Raw genomic sequence first — 16611 nt, 5'->3', positions numbered from 1 at the left:
TTTATATACAATTCAAAGACAACCAGCACTTTGTACTACTCCTGGCATTTCCCATGGGATTCTTTCTCTTTACAATATTAGATCTCTTTTACTTTCAATTATTTTATAGAAAGTACCTCTCCTATTATTCTTTGCTGCGTGAGCGTGAGGGGTACAATGTCTAAACTCTAAAGGGCCATATGGTTGTCCTTTATTATGTCAACCCTCAATCCGTACGTATGGACTTTTGAGACTTACAAGTTACAACTCATGAGTGAAGTGGCTGCCATGGTAATTATGAATCAAGAAAACTCAATTTTTGGCGTTGCATGCGGCGAAAGAAAAAACTGTAACTTGCCGAAAGACTAGTATATTTTATATACATAGAGAGAGAAGGAAACTAAAATAATTAAAATAAGAAAAAGAGAGAAAAAAACACCACCCTTAGAAGTTAAAATTCACCGAATAATTGTGTCACTTCAGAAAAAATAAAAAGTCCTAACACTAGAAACCTTGATTTTTACCCTTACCGTTCTTTCATAAATGTACAAGAAAAAAATTACTCTTGCTCTCTCTAGAAAACTCTTTGAAATCATTTCACAGGAAAGTTGGAAGTAGTTTTCCTACGCTTTTCTTTGCAGGATTTATTTTCCTATGTAATTCAAGTACGATCACAAATTAACCTTTACGGTATAGTTCATGTTTATATACATGTAATTATATGGGAAAGGATCTCCTCCAGTACACTACTGGTGAAACAAATACATTGAGTTTTGGAAGAGTGTGCTCTGGATTTTCCTTTTACTGGGTAATGGGAAGGAATTCACCCTTGTTTGGTTTGTTAAAAAAATAGTACGGAAATGAAAAAGAAACACAGCATTTTCAGTATGTGTATCCACCTAATTTCACTCTTTTTTTAATTTTGCCCATCACCGGTGGTTGTGATGGAATATATAGAATTTATCTGTCTTTTATAAACCTAATAGAGGTCTCAAGTTCAATCTCTGAAAATGAAAAAACCCTATAATAGACCTAAGTGTGCCTCTCAAGGGGATAAGGGACACCCTTTTGTGGGTTAACAGAGACTCAAAAGATGAGAACCTTCCTCCTCGTAGCCGCAAGCCTAATTTTTAATTGGACCCTATAAAATTTTCACTCTTCTTTTGGTATGGAAAAATTACTTGCTCCCAACTTTCTCGTACTCTCTCCGGACCAAAAAGGATAAATTTACCTTCTCTAATTTTCAAAGGTTAAATGTGAAATCACTGCAATGTATGAAAATTATGAAAATAAGAGACCAGTAATGATGTGAAAATTTATCTTCCAGAGGATTCAAACACCTTGGATGAACTATTTGTCTAACATTTTAGAACATAAGAAAAGTTTAAAAAAGGACCTAGTTGTAAGTTCCTAATACAACAAAGATGATTACAGCACCATCAATAATGGCCACAGGGAAAAGTTCATTGCTCATCTTCAATCAAATACCTTGAAAAAGGCTTACTCAGTTCAAATATTATGCTATAGCCACCCTGAAATTTATTAATAGTGAGCAAAAGAGTAAGTTTATGTCAGCCGTTTTCTAAATATCGTCCAGACTATTTTACTATTTTAGTAGTTTCTTGTATATCCATCTCTGTAATCATTCTGCCTTATTGCCCCAGTGAATTCAATTCTATGCAACATCTGCAGACATACACCAAACTGCACATTCAGAGTAAAAGAATAGAATAACATGTTAGTTATAAGGTTTGAATTATAGAAAATACAAGTACTTAGAATGACATGTTAGTTGTAAGGTTTGCAATGTAGAGTTATCAGTTGCAGCATACTAAAAAGAAAAGATATGAGAAAGATTTCTACCTCTGAATAGCAATGGGAAGGAAATTGCCACAGTGGAGAACAAAAGAAGAACATGTTTGAAACTTAAGCAGATTCAACCAACCATGGGACAAACAATTATTTGACTTCAAGGCTGCATTTAGGCTGCAAGCAACAAGATAATGCAATAAGTTAAAGATAAAAACCATTCAGAAACAGGCATAAATTCATTTATGAGCAAAGGGTTCTGTTAGAGACCACACATGCTTTGACATCTAATTTAGTTAGTCAACTAATTAAGGCTTATAAATATCAGACAAATGGGGATAATGAGATATGCTTAACTTGAAAGTTGAAACAAATCCAAGAAAAAGACATTTCTTCTCTGTTGATCTTGCTTCAACTACTAAAAGGAAGGAAATATACAGCAGATAGTTATTACTTAAAGGCAAACCCTGGAACATTTTAAGCCAAAATGAGAAGAAACACATTTTTCTATGATGAGGTTATTAATAGTCTGGAATCCTAATTTGAAATCATTCTAACTGGGAACTTTACATATAGGTCCCTCGTCAGTTATCTAATAAACAGTGAGGTCATCACATCATAGAACTTTTCTGGTGCTGAAAAATACTGCACTACTCAAATTGATACTCTCATTCAACCGTCTTTCATATTAATTCTTTATCAATTCACCTGCACAACGTTTTAGAACTTATTCCTAATAGAACCTTCTTAAACTTTAGCAGAATGAAAGCGAATCAAAATGTTGACATTAATCACAACTCTTGGTCAAACCAGAGTGCTTTTTGGTGAAGCAGTTCCAAACACATATTAGCATACAATTGCGGACTCTCTCGGCCAATACAAAATGTTCAAATATTAGAGCTCATCTAAACAAGTCCTGAGTACTCCAATTTGGCAAAACCTGCTTAAAAGTAGACCCTGAATTCTTAGGCAACTATACAATGTCACGACCCAATTTCACCTGTAGGTCGTGATGGCGCTCAACACTACAGCTAGGCAAGCCAACTAGTGATTTAAACACATATTCAACTCTTTAAAAATTTAACCGATTAATTAAACTCTTATAACTTGCAAGAATTAAGACAATATAAAAAGATCTGGTAAATAAAAAAAAAATACAGGAATAGAATTAAATCCAAAAATTCTACTAGTGTGTGCCAAGACCTAGTGTCACAAGTGCATGAGCATCTAGTATATTATACAAAAATTCTAAATATTGTCTGAAATGAAATAGACAGAATAAAATTTCAAGAAGAGGCACTAGTTGCTGCAGAACGGCTCAGAAAGGTAGCTCACCACTAAGCCTCTGGACAACGTGGGTGCGCGCTCATAGGTCCAACTATAGCACCTGTCTCAGGTCCTGCACAAAAAGTGCAGCAAGTGTAGCATGAGTTCGTAAACAACATGTACACAGTAAGTATCAAGCCTAATCTCGAAGAGGTAGTGACGAGAGGTCGACTTTGACACTCACTAATGGTCAATAATAATAAATAAAATAAAAATAGAAATATTTAAATCAACACGATTTATAGAACTAACAATAATTTTCTTTAACCAGCAGAAATAATTAAATTCTTTCAAATACGACAATTCCCAATTTATTTAACTTCACAAGCTGCAATTAAAATATCAAGGTATCATGTAATTATTATTATTAGGCACGATTTCTGCCGAGGTCGTACGACCCGATCCAGAGTGTCGTGTACACTACCGAGGGACGTGCGGTGCGATCCATAGATGCATCTATACTGCCGAGGCGTTCGGCCCGCTCTACAAGAAAGGAGGATGTTTTCGTATGTACCTCCAGAATGAGAATATATATATTATGAGATTAATACAAGAGGGTGTACAATTTCTTTTAACAATTAATTAATTTATACAAAAATTCAAGTATATGAGATTTCAATCTTTTACTATTTTCCCTAACAATTCACAGTATGGTTCAAATACTTTAATTAAATAAAGGATACAATTAACACACGTAATTCACGATTTGAGTCCTAAACTACCCGGACTTTAGCATAAATAGTAGCTACGTACGGATTCTCGTCACCTCGTGCGTATGTCGCCCCCACAATTAGCAACAATTATTAATTTAAATCACCTATGGAGTAAATTTCCCCTTACAAGGTTAAACAAGAGACTTACCTCGACTTGCTCCAATTTAATCCACTAGTAGGCCTTTTCCTCGATTATCAAACTCTGAATGGCTCGAATCTAGTCAAAATAATTCGATACAGTCACCAAAAATTATAGGAATCAATTTCATAAGAAAATACTACATTTTTCAATAAAAATCCGAAATTAATTCAAAAATTATCCACGGGGCCCACGTCTCTACGAAATATGAACGCTCATTCAACCACGAATCTACCCATATCAAAATTACTAAATTCCGATAACAATTCGACCCTCAAATCCTCAAATTTATCCAAGAGGGTTTTCAAACTTTTCCAACTTAATTCACCAATTAAATGATAAAAACAGTGATGGATTCGAGTAATTTAACCAATATTTAGTTAAGAACACTCACTCCGTTGTTTTCTCTGAAAATCTCCCAAAAACCGTCTCAATCCGAGCTCCAAATCGGTAAAAATGAAAAATCAGAACTTAAACTCTCTGCCCAGTCATTTGCTCTACGCAATCGCGAACCTTCTCACGCGATCGCGAAGCACAATTTTTCCACTGCCCAAATTAACCCTACACGATCGCGGACTTGTCCACGCGATCGCGAAGCTCAAACTTACAGGCCTACGCGATCGTGAACTTATCCACGCGATCGCGAAGCACAAACACGTGACCTCCACTTCTGCTCCACTTACTCTACGCGAACGCGACCTTCTTCACGCATTCGCGAATAACAAACTCCCACGGCTACGCGATCGCAGCCCTCTTCACGCGATCGCGAAGAACAAAAATCATCACTGCCCCAAACAAGCCTACGCGATCGCAAACCATTTCATGCGATCGCGTAGAACAAAGTCGCATCTGCCCCAAATTAGCTTACGCGATCGCGGATGAATCTATGCGATCACGTATAAGGAAACCAGAAGAAAAATACCAGCAGCTATCAGCTATCTCCCAAAGTCCAAAAATGATCCGTTAGCCGTCCGAAACGCACCCGAGTCCCTCGGGACCTCAACCAAAAATACCAACAAGTCCTAAAACATCATACGAACTTAGTCGAAACCTCAAATCACATCAAACAATGCTAAAACCACGAATCATACTCCAATTCAAGCTTAATGAAACTTAAAATTTTCAACTTCTACATTTGATGCAGAAGCCTATCAAATCAAGTGCGATTGACCTCAAATTTTGCACACAAGTCATAAATGACATAACAGAGCTATGAAAATTTTTGGAACTGGATTCCGACCCCGATATCAAAAAGTCAACTCCCCGGTCAAACTTCCAAACTTAAATTCCTATTTTAGCCATTTCAAGCCTAATTTAACTACGGACTTCCAAATAAAATTTTGAACACGCTCCTAAGGCCAAAATCACCATACGGAGCTGTTGGAATCATCAAAATTCTATTCTGGGGTCATTTACACATAGGTCGATATCCGACTAACCTTTCAACTTAAGTTTTAAACTTTGAAACTAAGTGTTCCAATCCATTCTAAAAACCTCACCGGACCCGAACTAACCACCCCGGTCAGTCACATAATAATTATAAAGTATAAATTGAGCAGTAAATGAGAAAACGGGATTCTGAAAGTCAAAATGACATGTTGGGTCATTACACTGATAAGCTTTAATAAAACCAGAATAAGTGGTTGATACATATGCTATAAAAAAAATACTGCCCAAAGACAACTAGAGTCCCAATGAACTAGACATTTGGAACTGAAAAACATTCTATTCTGCAGTTCATAAGATGGTTTCCTATCTTTGTAGAATGTCCCAAATCCAGAGTAGCTCTATTTCCAACAACGTAAGAAGTGCCAATTGAAAAACTGGAAAGCTTCAGCATGGACCCTGCCTTTACTTGTACAAAATGTAGATGTTTGAGCAATCTACTTCATGTGCAGAAGCCAATGCAATCTATTTCAATGAGTTTCACTGTGCCCAGTATTTTCAACATTGGACATAGATATGTATATACAAAATAACTAAAATTTCAACAAATATAAATTTTAAACCTATAATTTCAAAAGAGAAATGTATTCGGTGCTAAAAAAACTTAAAGGTGAACTAATTAAGTTTAAATTTGGAATCCGCTCCTGACTTCATGTCAACTGTTCAGACCCAAACCATGAAACTAGTGACTTCTTAGCATTAATATCTGCTTTCTCTTGAATAATGGATTAAAGTACTAATAGGTGCTTTTACTTTTTTATTTTTTTATTTTTTTATTTTTCACAATTTCCTGGAAAGTTGTGGTTGGTGGTCTTACCAGACTATACTATTTTAGTAAAATACAATTCTAACAACAACAAAAAAACAAAGTATGATCTCATGCCATCAATAATTAAAGATACAAAATTGATTTCTTTAAAAGCGGAATCCATTTGGATCTTTCCCTGAATCATTGTGTACTACACTGACAAAATAAACATAAACAAAACCAATAAAAAGAATAAACAATTGCTACTTAACAACCAACCTCAGATTCCAGGTAACTTCCATGAGGCCTAATAATTAAAGAATGAAAATCTTCCAAAGACAAAGCTGCTCTATTCCTCTCCTGAACACAATCTTGAGTCCTATTCTGCATACTGAACAACACATTATGCCAAGTATTCACCCTCGAACGACCCTTTTTAGGTAACCCCACATTCATATCAGCCAAATCCTCTGCTGTAACACTTAAAATCTCCTCTGGTTCAGCACCATCAAGCAACCATAACAAGCAAGAACAAAACCCTTTTGTGATCTCTGAATCACTATCTACTCTAAACCTCATTGAACCCCTTTTATCCATCCTAACCTCTAACCAAACCTGAGTTGTACAACCCATGACTCTGTTTTCTTGAACCTTAACTGACTCGCTTAATGGAGGGAGAATACTTGCATAGTGTAATAATCTTTTCACTCTATCAATTGGTTCTGATAAGGACCTAAATTCCAAAGCTAAAATCTGAATTTTTTCAACAACACTTAACCCCTCTTCTAGTGGTGCTTCTTTGTCCATAATCAGGCAAGAAACTGAGGAAATGCTCGGTTTTTTAGTTGTTGATCTTGAATTTGAGTAACACCCTTTTGCTGAATACTTCAAAGAAGTGAAAAAGATTGGATTTATGATACATAATTGAGGATTTGGCTTGGTGGGTGTGAAAAAGACTGGATTTTTACTACATAATTGAGGATTTGGCTTGGTGCGTGTGAAAAAGACTGGATTTTTACTACATAATTGAGGATTTGGCTTAGTGGGTATAGATGAAATTGTTAAAAAAGAATATGGGAATGGAACTGTGTTCATGTTTGGTTAAGAGGAAAAAATGATGAAGAAAATTGGAGACTGAGGGGATTTGCAAGATTTGATGACAGTTAGAAGTTGTAGTTGGTGATGTGTGAGATTTTCAGAGATGTTGGTGAAGTGTGAGATTTTCAGAGATAAAAGTGGGAATTGGATCCTTTAACTGCGGGAAGTTTCAGTTTCAGACAGCGAAAAGTAGAAAACAAAGGTGAAAAAAGGCCATAAGAATCTGATGAAGAAGCCGATGAGAAGATGAAAACGCAGCAAAAGAGAAATAAAAGCAGTGGCGTTTTATAAGCCCGAGGCCATTGGATATTTCATTCCAAAAACACAAAAGGCGCCAAAAGTGGAAATATATTTCTATGTGGGTCCCATGAATCTTGTTTTTTATGTTTTAATTTCAATTTCTTAAAAGGCATTTGGGAAATAGTTGGTTGAAGTCCAAAAAAGAAAGAAAATTGAGGTTAAGCTATGGTGAAAAAAAGAGGTTAAGTTGAATAAAAGGATATTTAAAAATTGAAATATTCTTTAAAATGCATTTACATATTAATAGATTAACATAAAATTAATATAAAGCAAAAAAATTTATAGTAAAAATATAAAATATCATAGTTGAAGAAAAACTTATTTGATTTTTCAAATAATAGTAACATGGTTATGTTTTTTGGAATAAAAAGGAGTAACCTTTAACTTAACTACTAATTGAAGCTCGTCTGCATCTTTTTTTTCTTTTCTTTTTGTCTGAAAATGTGAGGGTGATGAAAATTGACTCAAATTCCTCTTCTTCTTCTTCTTTTTTTAATGACTTTCCCTATAAGATTTGAAGAAACCCCGTATTACAAAATGAGATATAGTACACTCAATATGCATGTTATTATTTGGGTATTAAGTAAAATTCGTTGTACTCTAACCCGAAACAATACACTCTCCGTTCCAATTTATGTGAATCTGTTTGACTGGGCACGGAGTTTAAGAAAAAATAAAAATTTTTGGAATTTGTGGTCCTAAACAATTCAAAAAGAGACCCAGAGTATTTGTGTGGTTATAAAAGCTTCTCATTAACGGTAGAATTGTAAGTTTAAGCAAAATTGTTTCCAAAACGGACCAAAAAAAAAATAGGTTCACGTAAACTAGAACGGAGGTAGTAACATTTTGCTAAAAAGAAGCTGGTACCTTAAAATTGAATAAAGTTCTTGAGAATAAATTCATAATTTAGCAAGAATTCTTATTGTCAACGGTACAAGACGCAGCGAAAATGATCATAATATAGAAAACCAGTGAATTTTGAAACCTGACGAATGGACAAAACCACACTACAATCCGTGCAAGCAAACAAGATTATAAGCAAACCTTTGGATTCTCCAAGAATCGCACAAGTGTTCGAATTCTATTTGGTGAAAATATGAACCAATAATTAAGAGCAACAGTCTATATCGAGTCTGAGGAGTTTTCCTTTGCTTCAAAACACAACGACTGAAACCTACTCTAGCTAGCTTCCTCTAGACATCAATAGTGCGGCAATTTATGGCTTCTTTTGTATTATTTCACATATGTACATGGTGAGAAATTTATAAAGATAGAATGGTACAAATTAATATCTACTAGTTGGAGCAAAGAATATATGTAAACGTATCAACAAGTTGAAATTATTAAGACTTTATATTGTTAATTAGGTTAAGTTTATTGTTTATGAAAAATCCTTTTAGTCGAGTTTAGATACTGTATACGGATAAAATCGAGCCCACTGAACACCCCGATTCGGTGAGGCAAACGGAATAGGAACGTGACCGTAATGAATCGGAGTCAGAGCGAGGAGTCCCTCGTATCGGGGCTCGGCAAAACACCTGCCCTCGAGGGTATCAGGGCCATGTCCTCTGGGTCTGGTTCGAGGATCAAGATTTCGGAGAGCATTACCAAACAACTGCACACGACTAACAAAGGGTCGTGATGTCCGTGCCCAACCGAATATCACGGCGTGAATCTCGGCCTGTATCGGCAGAAAATTAGTGATTAGCAAAACGAAAGATTTTTACCTTTCTTAGAATTATACTTAGGGTAAAACTTCCCTACTATATATAGGGGGAAGCTTATTATTCAAAAAAAAAATTGTAACACGCATACCAAGGCAATTTATTTTAATTCTCTTTGTTGTTAAAAGCTCTTATTTTTGTTCTTAAGTTCTTCGTAAGTGTAATCTTGGAATCGAGGGCAGGTTCCTCATTGAACCATCAATCGAGCTCGGAATCATTATTATCATTGGTTTGGCCATTTACTACGTCTTTTATTTGATTAATCTAACGTCATCAATCACTCGTATTGAATAAATCACATATCCTTAAAACCACATATAAATTAAATTGTTATCCATTTTTAGAGTAAACAATTTGGTGCCCACCGTGGAGCTAGGGATAATAGTGATAATTTGATACAAATTTCCATAACGCACTTTGTTTTATGATTGTTCTTTGAGATTTTAATTTCAGGTCAAATCAAAAATGTCAAACTCTCAATCTGCTCATTTGAACGTTGATGCTGAGTCTGGCCACCATGGCAAAAACAACAATGTACTGCCTAGCAACGAGGTGCCTCCCATTGACCCCAATGGAGTTCCGATCGCGGACTCAATCGATGCCAACTCACATGTAGCTATCGATGCAAACTTGCCTACCGACCCCGAAAACAGCGTTCGCGGGGGAGCCCGATCGATAGCTCGGGGTACACACGACGGCAAAGGCGATGGGATCAATTTACGGGTGATCTTCGAGATGTTAGAGGCTCAACAGGTGACGATAGCCCAGTTGCCCAACCAAAGTCGCGCCCCCAGCAGAATTGAGCTCGAACCATCTCGGGATAACACCCGCAGAAATGAACCAGCCACAGAAAGGCCAAGTGAAGTTCAACCCGGGACCAACCCCGAGATAATAAAGATGCTTGAGGAACTGACAAAGTGGGTGGAATCGGGGGAAAAGAAGATCAAAGCCAACGACAAAAAAATGGATACCTATAACTCCAGTGTTGATCAAATCCCAGGAGCACCACCGATACTGAAAGGCCTGAATTCCAAGAAATTTGTCCAAAAGCCTTTCCCTCCGAGCGCATCTCCGAAACCAATCCCAAAGAAATTTTGTATGCCCGAAATTTCAAAGTATAATGGGACCACGAATCCAAATAAACACGTGACCTCCTACACATGTGCCATCAAGGGAAATGACTTATAAGATGACGAAATCGAGTCGGTGCTGCTGAAAAAGTTCAGAAAAACCCTGTCTAAAGGAGCAATGATATTGTATCACAACCTGCCCCCTAATTCTATTGATTCGTTTGCTATGCTTGCAGATGCCTTCGTAAATGCTTATGTCGGGGCCATCAAAGTCGAGACCAGAAAATCGGACCACTTTAAAGTGAAACAAAGAGATAACGAAATGCTCAGGGAATTCGTGTCGAGGTTTCAAATGGAAAGAATGAACTTGCCTCAGGTTGCGGACGATTAGGCCGTTCAAGCATTCACTAAAGGACTCAACCCCCAAAGCTCCTTGGCTTCACAACAACTGAAATAGAATTTGATAGAGTACCCAGCGGTAACTTGGGCTGACGTCCATAACAGGTACCAATAAAAAATCAGAGTCGAGGAAGATCAGCTCGGGGCCCCTTCTGGGTCCGTGTATCCCATCAGAACTAATGACAGGTCCAAAAGAGTCGTCGATCATGAACCAAGACCTAGAAGAGATCGGTATCAGTCGTATAGCGGAGATCAAAGGGGCAGCGGATCCGGACATAACCCTGTAAGGAATGAAAAAAGAAGCGATCGAGGTCACAATAGCCGGGGACTCATGAGCAAAAATGATTCCGACACGCCAATCGGGGCCAGGGAGGCACTAAGGTTATCGGAATACAACTTCAGCGTCGATGCTGCCAGCATCGTATCAGCCATCGGACACATCAAAGAAACCAAGTGGCCTCGGCCATTGCAGTCTAATCCTACCCAAAGAGACCCCAACCTGATGTGTAAGTATCATGGCACTCACGGCCACAAGACCGAAGACTGCAGACAGCTAAGAGAAGAAGTGGCCCGGTTATTCAATAATGGACACCTCCAGGAATTCCTGAGTGATCGAGCCAAAACTCACTTCAAAATTAGGGACTCCAACAAGTATACCGAGCAAGAGGAACCTCATCACGTCATCAACATGATCATTGGTGGAGTCGACATCCCCCAGGGGCCAATGCTGAAGCGCACTAAGGTGTCCATCACAAGGGAAAAACGGACGCGAGATTACATGTCGGAGGGAACCATCTCTTTCAACGATGAAGACGCTGAAGGCATCATGCAACCGCATAACGATGCACTGGTAATTTCTGTACTCATAAATAAATCTCGAGTTAAGCGTGTGTCGATTAATCCAGGTAGCTCGGCCAATATCATCAGATCAAGAGTCGTAGAGAAGTTGGGTATACAAGACCAAATAGTGCCTGCAGTTCGGGTCTTAAATGGATTCAACATGGCATGTGAAACTACTAAATGGGAGGTTACCCTCGGCAAAGATATTGTCTAAAAACATTTAAGCAAGCATCTTGGGGAAGTTTCCGATCACTCCGAGTTTCCACAAAGTTTCGAGCAAAAATTGCACCGAGGACAAGTCTTGTTCGGACCTCCGAAAAATGACTTATTACTACGTTTGATTCTGTGCTAAAGCATTAGAAATGTTTGCAATAGTAAAAAGATGCTAAGATAATAGACTTGAAAATTTCCAAAAGGGAAAATTTTTATATATTCCAGAATATCTTTACAAAGGCCCAATAAAAACAGCCTCAACAAAATATATGTATAGGATACAGAAACAAAACAATCCTAAGGCATCTATGCCTGGTCTTTACCGGAACTCGACTCGTCACCAGAACCGTCGGGGCCTTCGAATTCTTCAGAGCCCTCAGAGCCCTCTTTACCTCGGGGTTCAGCTAGCTTTTTGGCCTCGACCTCGAGTCTTTTTTCCTCCTTGATCTTGGCAGATAGGTCGAAGCCTCGGGAGTGTATTTCTTTGAGGGTCTCCCTTCGGGATAGCTGCCTCACATACTTAACAGTAGTCTTCAGGCGGGTCTTGGTTGCTTCAACATCGGCCTTGTGTTGGGCTACCATCTCGTCAGCATTAGCGGAGGTTACTTCCAACCTGGACCTCGTTATTTCGAGCTCCTTGCCGAGAGAATCCCGTTCAGCGATGGCCGAGCCCAGTCATGATTGGAGGTCCTCATTTTGCTGAGCCCGTGTATCGGCCTTCTCCTTCTCCACCCGAAGTTGAACTTCCACCGAAGATAGCTTGGCTTGGGCGATCTCCTTCTCCGAGGCCAGCATGTCCATCTTGTTTTTCCACCCGTCAGCCATTATTTGGATCTCGTCCATCTCCTTGCAGAATTGGTCGATCTGGTCAATCTTCTACTGGACCTGCGAAGTATTGTTGTAAGCCTCTACTACCTTTTCCACCAAGTCGGTGTGCTCCTGCCTTAAGGCCGATGCCTCTTTCTAAGTTGCATCCAGCTTGGCCTGGAGGTTCTTGGTGACCCCTCTTGCTGCTCACTAAGAAGCTTCTACATGTCCCTTTTTTGGGCAAGCTCCTTGATCCTGAGCTCGAGTTGATTGACCTTAACCCGGTATCGAAGGAAACTCTCGTGGTGAAATACCGAGGCCTGCAAAGGGACGAAAAATGTGAGAAACATCAAATAAAGATAATAATAGATCAAGGGAAAGAAACAATGCCTTACCCGGTTCAGCGCCTGCTGCGCCTCATTGAAGAGGCATGGCACGTTCACCTCATTCATTTTTACATGATTCTCCTCGGCCACCAGGCACCATAGGTAGCTAGCTACCCCCATGGGAGCGGACAAAACCCAGGCATCCTCCGGTACTGTCAGTATAATCGATATCTTGCGCCCTGGGTCCATACTCTGAGTAGGGAACTGTTCAATCAATTTCGGGCTCGAGCTCGACCCGCCTTCTTCCAAGGATGTGTCCTTCTTCGGAACTTCCAGGTTGCCCAGCCCAGAGAAGTCTTCCAAAGCAATCGAGTCCATACCGTCGAAAAAGGAGTGAAAGGGATCTTCTGCACCATGGACCCCCTCGTTGGACTTCTCCTTTCTCTCTTCGGCCTCCTCGAGCATGGACTCAGTGTAGTAGGGTGTCCCCGAGATCTTGATTATGCCGGGCGCTTCCTTAGGAGCGGAGCCGACATCTTGGGAAGTTTCACCCCGGGTATCAAATCAGTCTTGTTACAACCCAAATTCGCATACCATAGATCACGCCGTAAGTTAGTCGATGTAAATACAAGAAGAGATTATCTTTGAGATGATAAGAAGTTAATCCTATTGGTCTTAAACGATACAAGGGTGTATAAGAGTGGTTAACAAGTATTTGAAGTTAAACGAATCAAGGATGTTGTAACCCGTATTTTCGGGTAATACTAGAGGTGATTAATTGTCCCAAGAGGTCTTGTTTTAATGTATTTGAATCATATAATATCCGCATCATAAGTCTTGAAGTCAAGCGAGTTATGAAACAAAAGTCGATAAAAGTTGTCGCAACTTAGGTTTATAATTTTACTTAAACTTTAGGTCAAATGTTACTGCATTTTTCTCCCAATGTGCTTGTAATTATGGGGTGATCTACCTATCAAATTGAAGATCTATGAGTCTAGTTTCCAACGCATTAAACCGTTCATCGATACGATCTCGGAATAGAGAGATATTCGCGTTTTCGCGAGAGTGCGCCAAGCTGCTCTCTATGGGGCACACAAAGGCGGTTTAAGACATATGGACATATATAAGATACCTCAACCCCGTTTTAAGTCATTATTTTTCAGTATATTAAGACCTTATAACCCTAAAAACAGTCTCTCAAGGTTCTCTCATGATCCAAGACCCAAACAAAGGGCAAACAATACAAATCAAATGTCGGGAATCCCGTGGCGCTAGTAAGTTTCTTGTTCTTCTTGTTGTTGCTGATTTTTGTGTTGTTCCAGCTCGTGTGGGAGGTTGTTTTAAGTGTTTTATGTCCTGTAAATACACCTTCAAGTTTTTAATATCAACCCTAGGTGATTTCAAGTCTTTTAAAGTAATTCTAATGCCAAAAAACCCGAATTAATTGCTAGTTTCGCTTCCTTGTTCTTGTGGCAGAATTGAAGGGATATTTCGTGGAACATTAAGGTCAAATTGGAGTTGTTCTTTCTGTTTAAAGGTAAGGAACCTCTTACTCTATATATATTTAAGATTATCCAAGTTGCAGCTAAGTCATTGAAGCTAGAACTTGTGAAATATATATCGAAAGGCTTGGTAGTAATGTTGTTGGTTGGTGGACTATTTTGGAGGCTCAATATGATTATTAATGATGTTGTTTGGGCTGTTTGGTGATTGTATTGACTTGTGGGAAGTCATATAAATAGGGGAGGTGCTGTCCGTTTCATCGTAAAATAGGTTGTGGTCGATACATAATAGTTACGATGCTTAAACGATAATGATAGTGTCATTTGTCTTATTGTAGACTAAGGAGTCGTGACATTTGCATAGCTTGAGGTTGGGCAGTATATACAAGGTATGTGAGGCTATCCCCTTCATTCTTTTGCACGACTCCGATTGTACATAATGTAATGAACGAGCTCCCAAAGATACTCTACTCTTAGAAGCTAGCAGTACTTACATTGCTGCCCTTCTTATGAAACGATTGATATTGATGTTACTTCTCTTATTCTTATATTATCAATGTTGTTGGTAGTTCCTGATTCTTATAAGATTCTTGATGAAGAGTTAATCCTAATAATGTGTACGAAGGATACCAACCTTATGTCACTCCGAAAGGTTCAAAATGTGATTCCAATGAGTCCAGCATGCATCATATATATGTATCTATTTTACTCTACCGAGCCGCGCTATAGTCGGTCGGGTACGGCACCTATTGTGCAACCACTGATCAGTTGGGTTTTACCGAGCTCCACGTGGCCGGGTACGATTCTACCGAGCCCTATGATGGCTGGGTACATTTTACCGAGCCTATTATGGCAGGGTACGATATGATGATGGTGATGCCCACAAAGGCGTATGTTTTAAAAGTTTATGTATATATATGTATGTATCATGTATTTCATGTCAGTAGCCCTCAGAGGTACCCAGATGTCACAGGTTGTATATTCTCTATCCCTGTTTATATTACTGTTCTTACTTATGCTTTCTTGCCTCACATACTCAGTACTTTATTCGTATTGACGTCCTTTTTATTTGTGGACGCTGCATGTCGTGCTGCAGGTCCTGATAGACAGGTAGACGTAGCTCCCCCACCATAGTAGGCTGTCCAGTTCAGCGGTTATTGGCGAGATCCCTTCTCCGGACTTGCCGTGGCCTTGGTATGCATTTTTGTTATAGACATTATGGGTATGTCGGGGCCCTGTTCCGGCAATGTTGTAGAACTTATGTTCCTTTAGAGGCTCATAGACAGGTGTCGACTTATGTATGGTTTAGAATGCCTTTTCGGCTGATTTTTGTTGTATAGTCTTTCATGGCATCATGATAGCTCGTACCTTATATATAGTTTCTTGACAGTCTTGTCGTCCCATGTTATGTATGTTCATGACATTATCTTTCATTGTTGGATGTTCATAATCCATTTCTACTATTTATATTGATCTTGTCGGCCCTTAAAGATAATAAGGAAGGTTAGATAAAATGTACGTTGGTGCTCGGCAAGTATGGCCCGGGTGCTAGTCATGACCCTCCATTTGGGTCGTGACAAACTTGGTATCAGAGCAAGTCTGTCCTAGGGGATGTCTATGAGCCGTGTCTAGTAGAGTTTTGATTATGGATGTGTAGCGCGCCACATTTATAATCAGGAGGCTACGTGACATCTAGGGTTGTTACCTTCTTCCTGAATCTACATCGTGCGTAGAGTTGAGTAGTAAGTATTCATATCTAATATTCACCTTGTTTTCTTTTAGTGATGCCTTCGACTAGGAAGCAAGCAATTAGTAAACGGCTTGATACAGCTGTGGGAGAGGGTAACATTCAGGTGCCTCCAGCCAGAGCAGGCCAAAGTGAGGCTCAGAGTGAGATGCCGTCTCATACCTCTCCGTCTTCTCCAGAGGATATTAGGAGGCACCCAGTACATCCAGTTCCTCTGTCTAGCACTACAGATCACGATATGTGCAGTGCGGTGCAATTGTTGACTAGCTTGGTAGCTGCTCAGGCTCAGAGGCAGAATACCGGTGCTGCTGATAAACCGGTTAGTGCGAGAGTTTGTGATTTTATTAATCTAGACCCTCTAGTGTTTACCGGATCAGACCCCAAGAAGGACCCGCAAACATTTATTGATCAGGTTCATTGTACAT

The 16611-nt window shown here is 39.0% G+C and overlaps 1 protein-coding gene across 4 annotated transcripts; it reads right to left on the bottom strand.

The window, feature by feature from the left end:
- Positions 1–1282: 1282 nt before the first annotated feature.
- LOC107763160 (sufE-like protein 2, chloroplastic) lies at positions 1283–7353 on the bottom strand. Of its 4 annotated transcripts, XR_012706743.1 has the most exons (5): positions 6440–7353; positions 3976–4044; positions 3124–3187; positions 1843–1965; positions 1283–1683 (listed from the first exon to the last, which is right to left on the bottom strand). XR_012706743.1 is itself a non-coding variant. In XM_016581613.2 (2 exons), exons 1-2 carry the CDS (start codon positions 7253–7255, stop codon positions 5666–5668), a joined length of 966 nt encoding a protein of 321 aa, XP_016437099.2. In that variant the 5' UTR covers positions 7256–7353; the 3' UTR covers positions 5530–5665. The 4 variants fall into 4 exon arrangements, 1 of the variants encoding a protein (XP_016437099.2); XR_012706742.1 differs by lacking the exon at positions 3976–4044; XR_012706744.1 differs by lacking the exon at positions 3976–4044 and having other exon boundaries at positions 1283–1665.
- Between the last annotated feature and the right edge of the window lie 9258 nt (positions 7354–16611).

The sequence above is a fragment of the Nicotiana tabacum genome, chromosome 24 (assembly GCF_000715075.1).
Source record: "Nicotiana tabacum cultivar K326 chromosome 24, ASM71507v2, whole genome shotgun sequence".
Classification (NCBI taxonomy): Eukaryota; Viridiplantae; Streptophyta; class Magnoliopsida; order Solanales; family Solanaceae; genus Nicotiana; species Nicotiana tabacum.
Note: the sequence above shows the minus strand (reverse complement) of the source record. Positions and strands in the feature narration are given on the sequence as shown.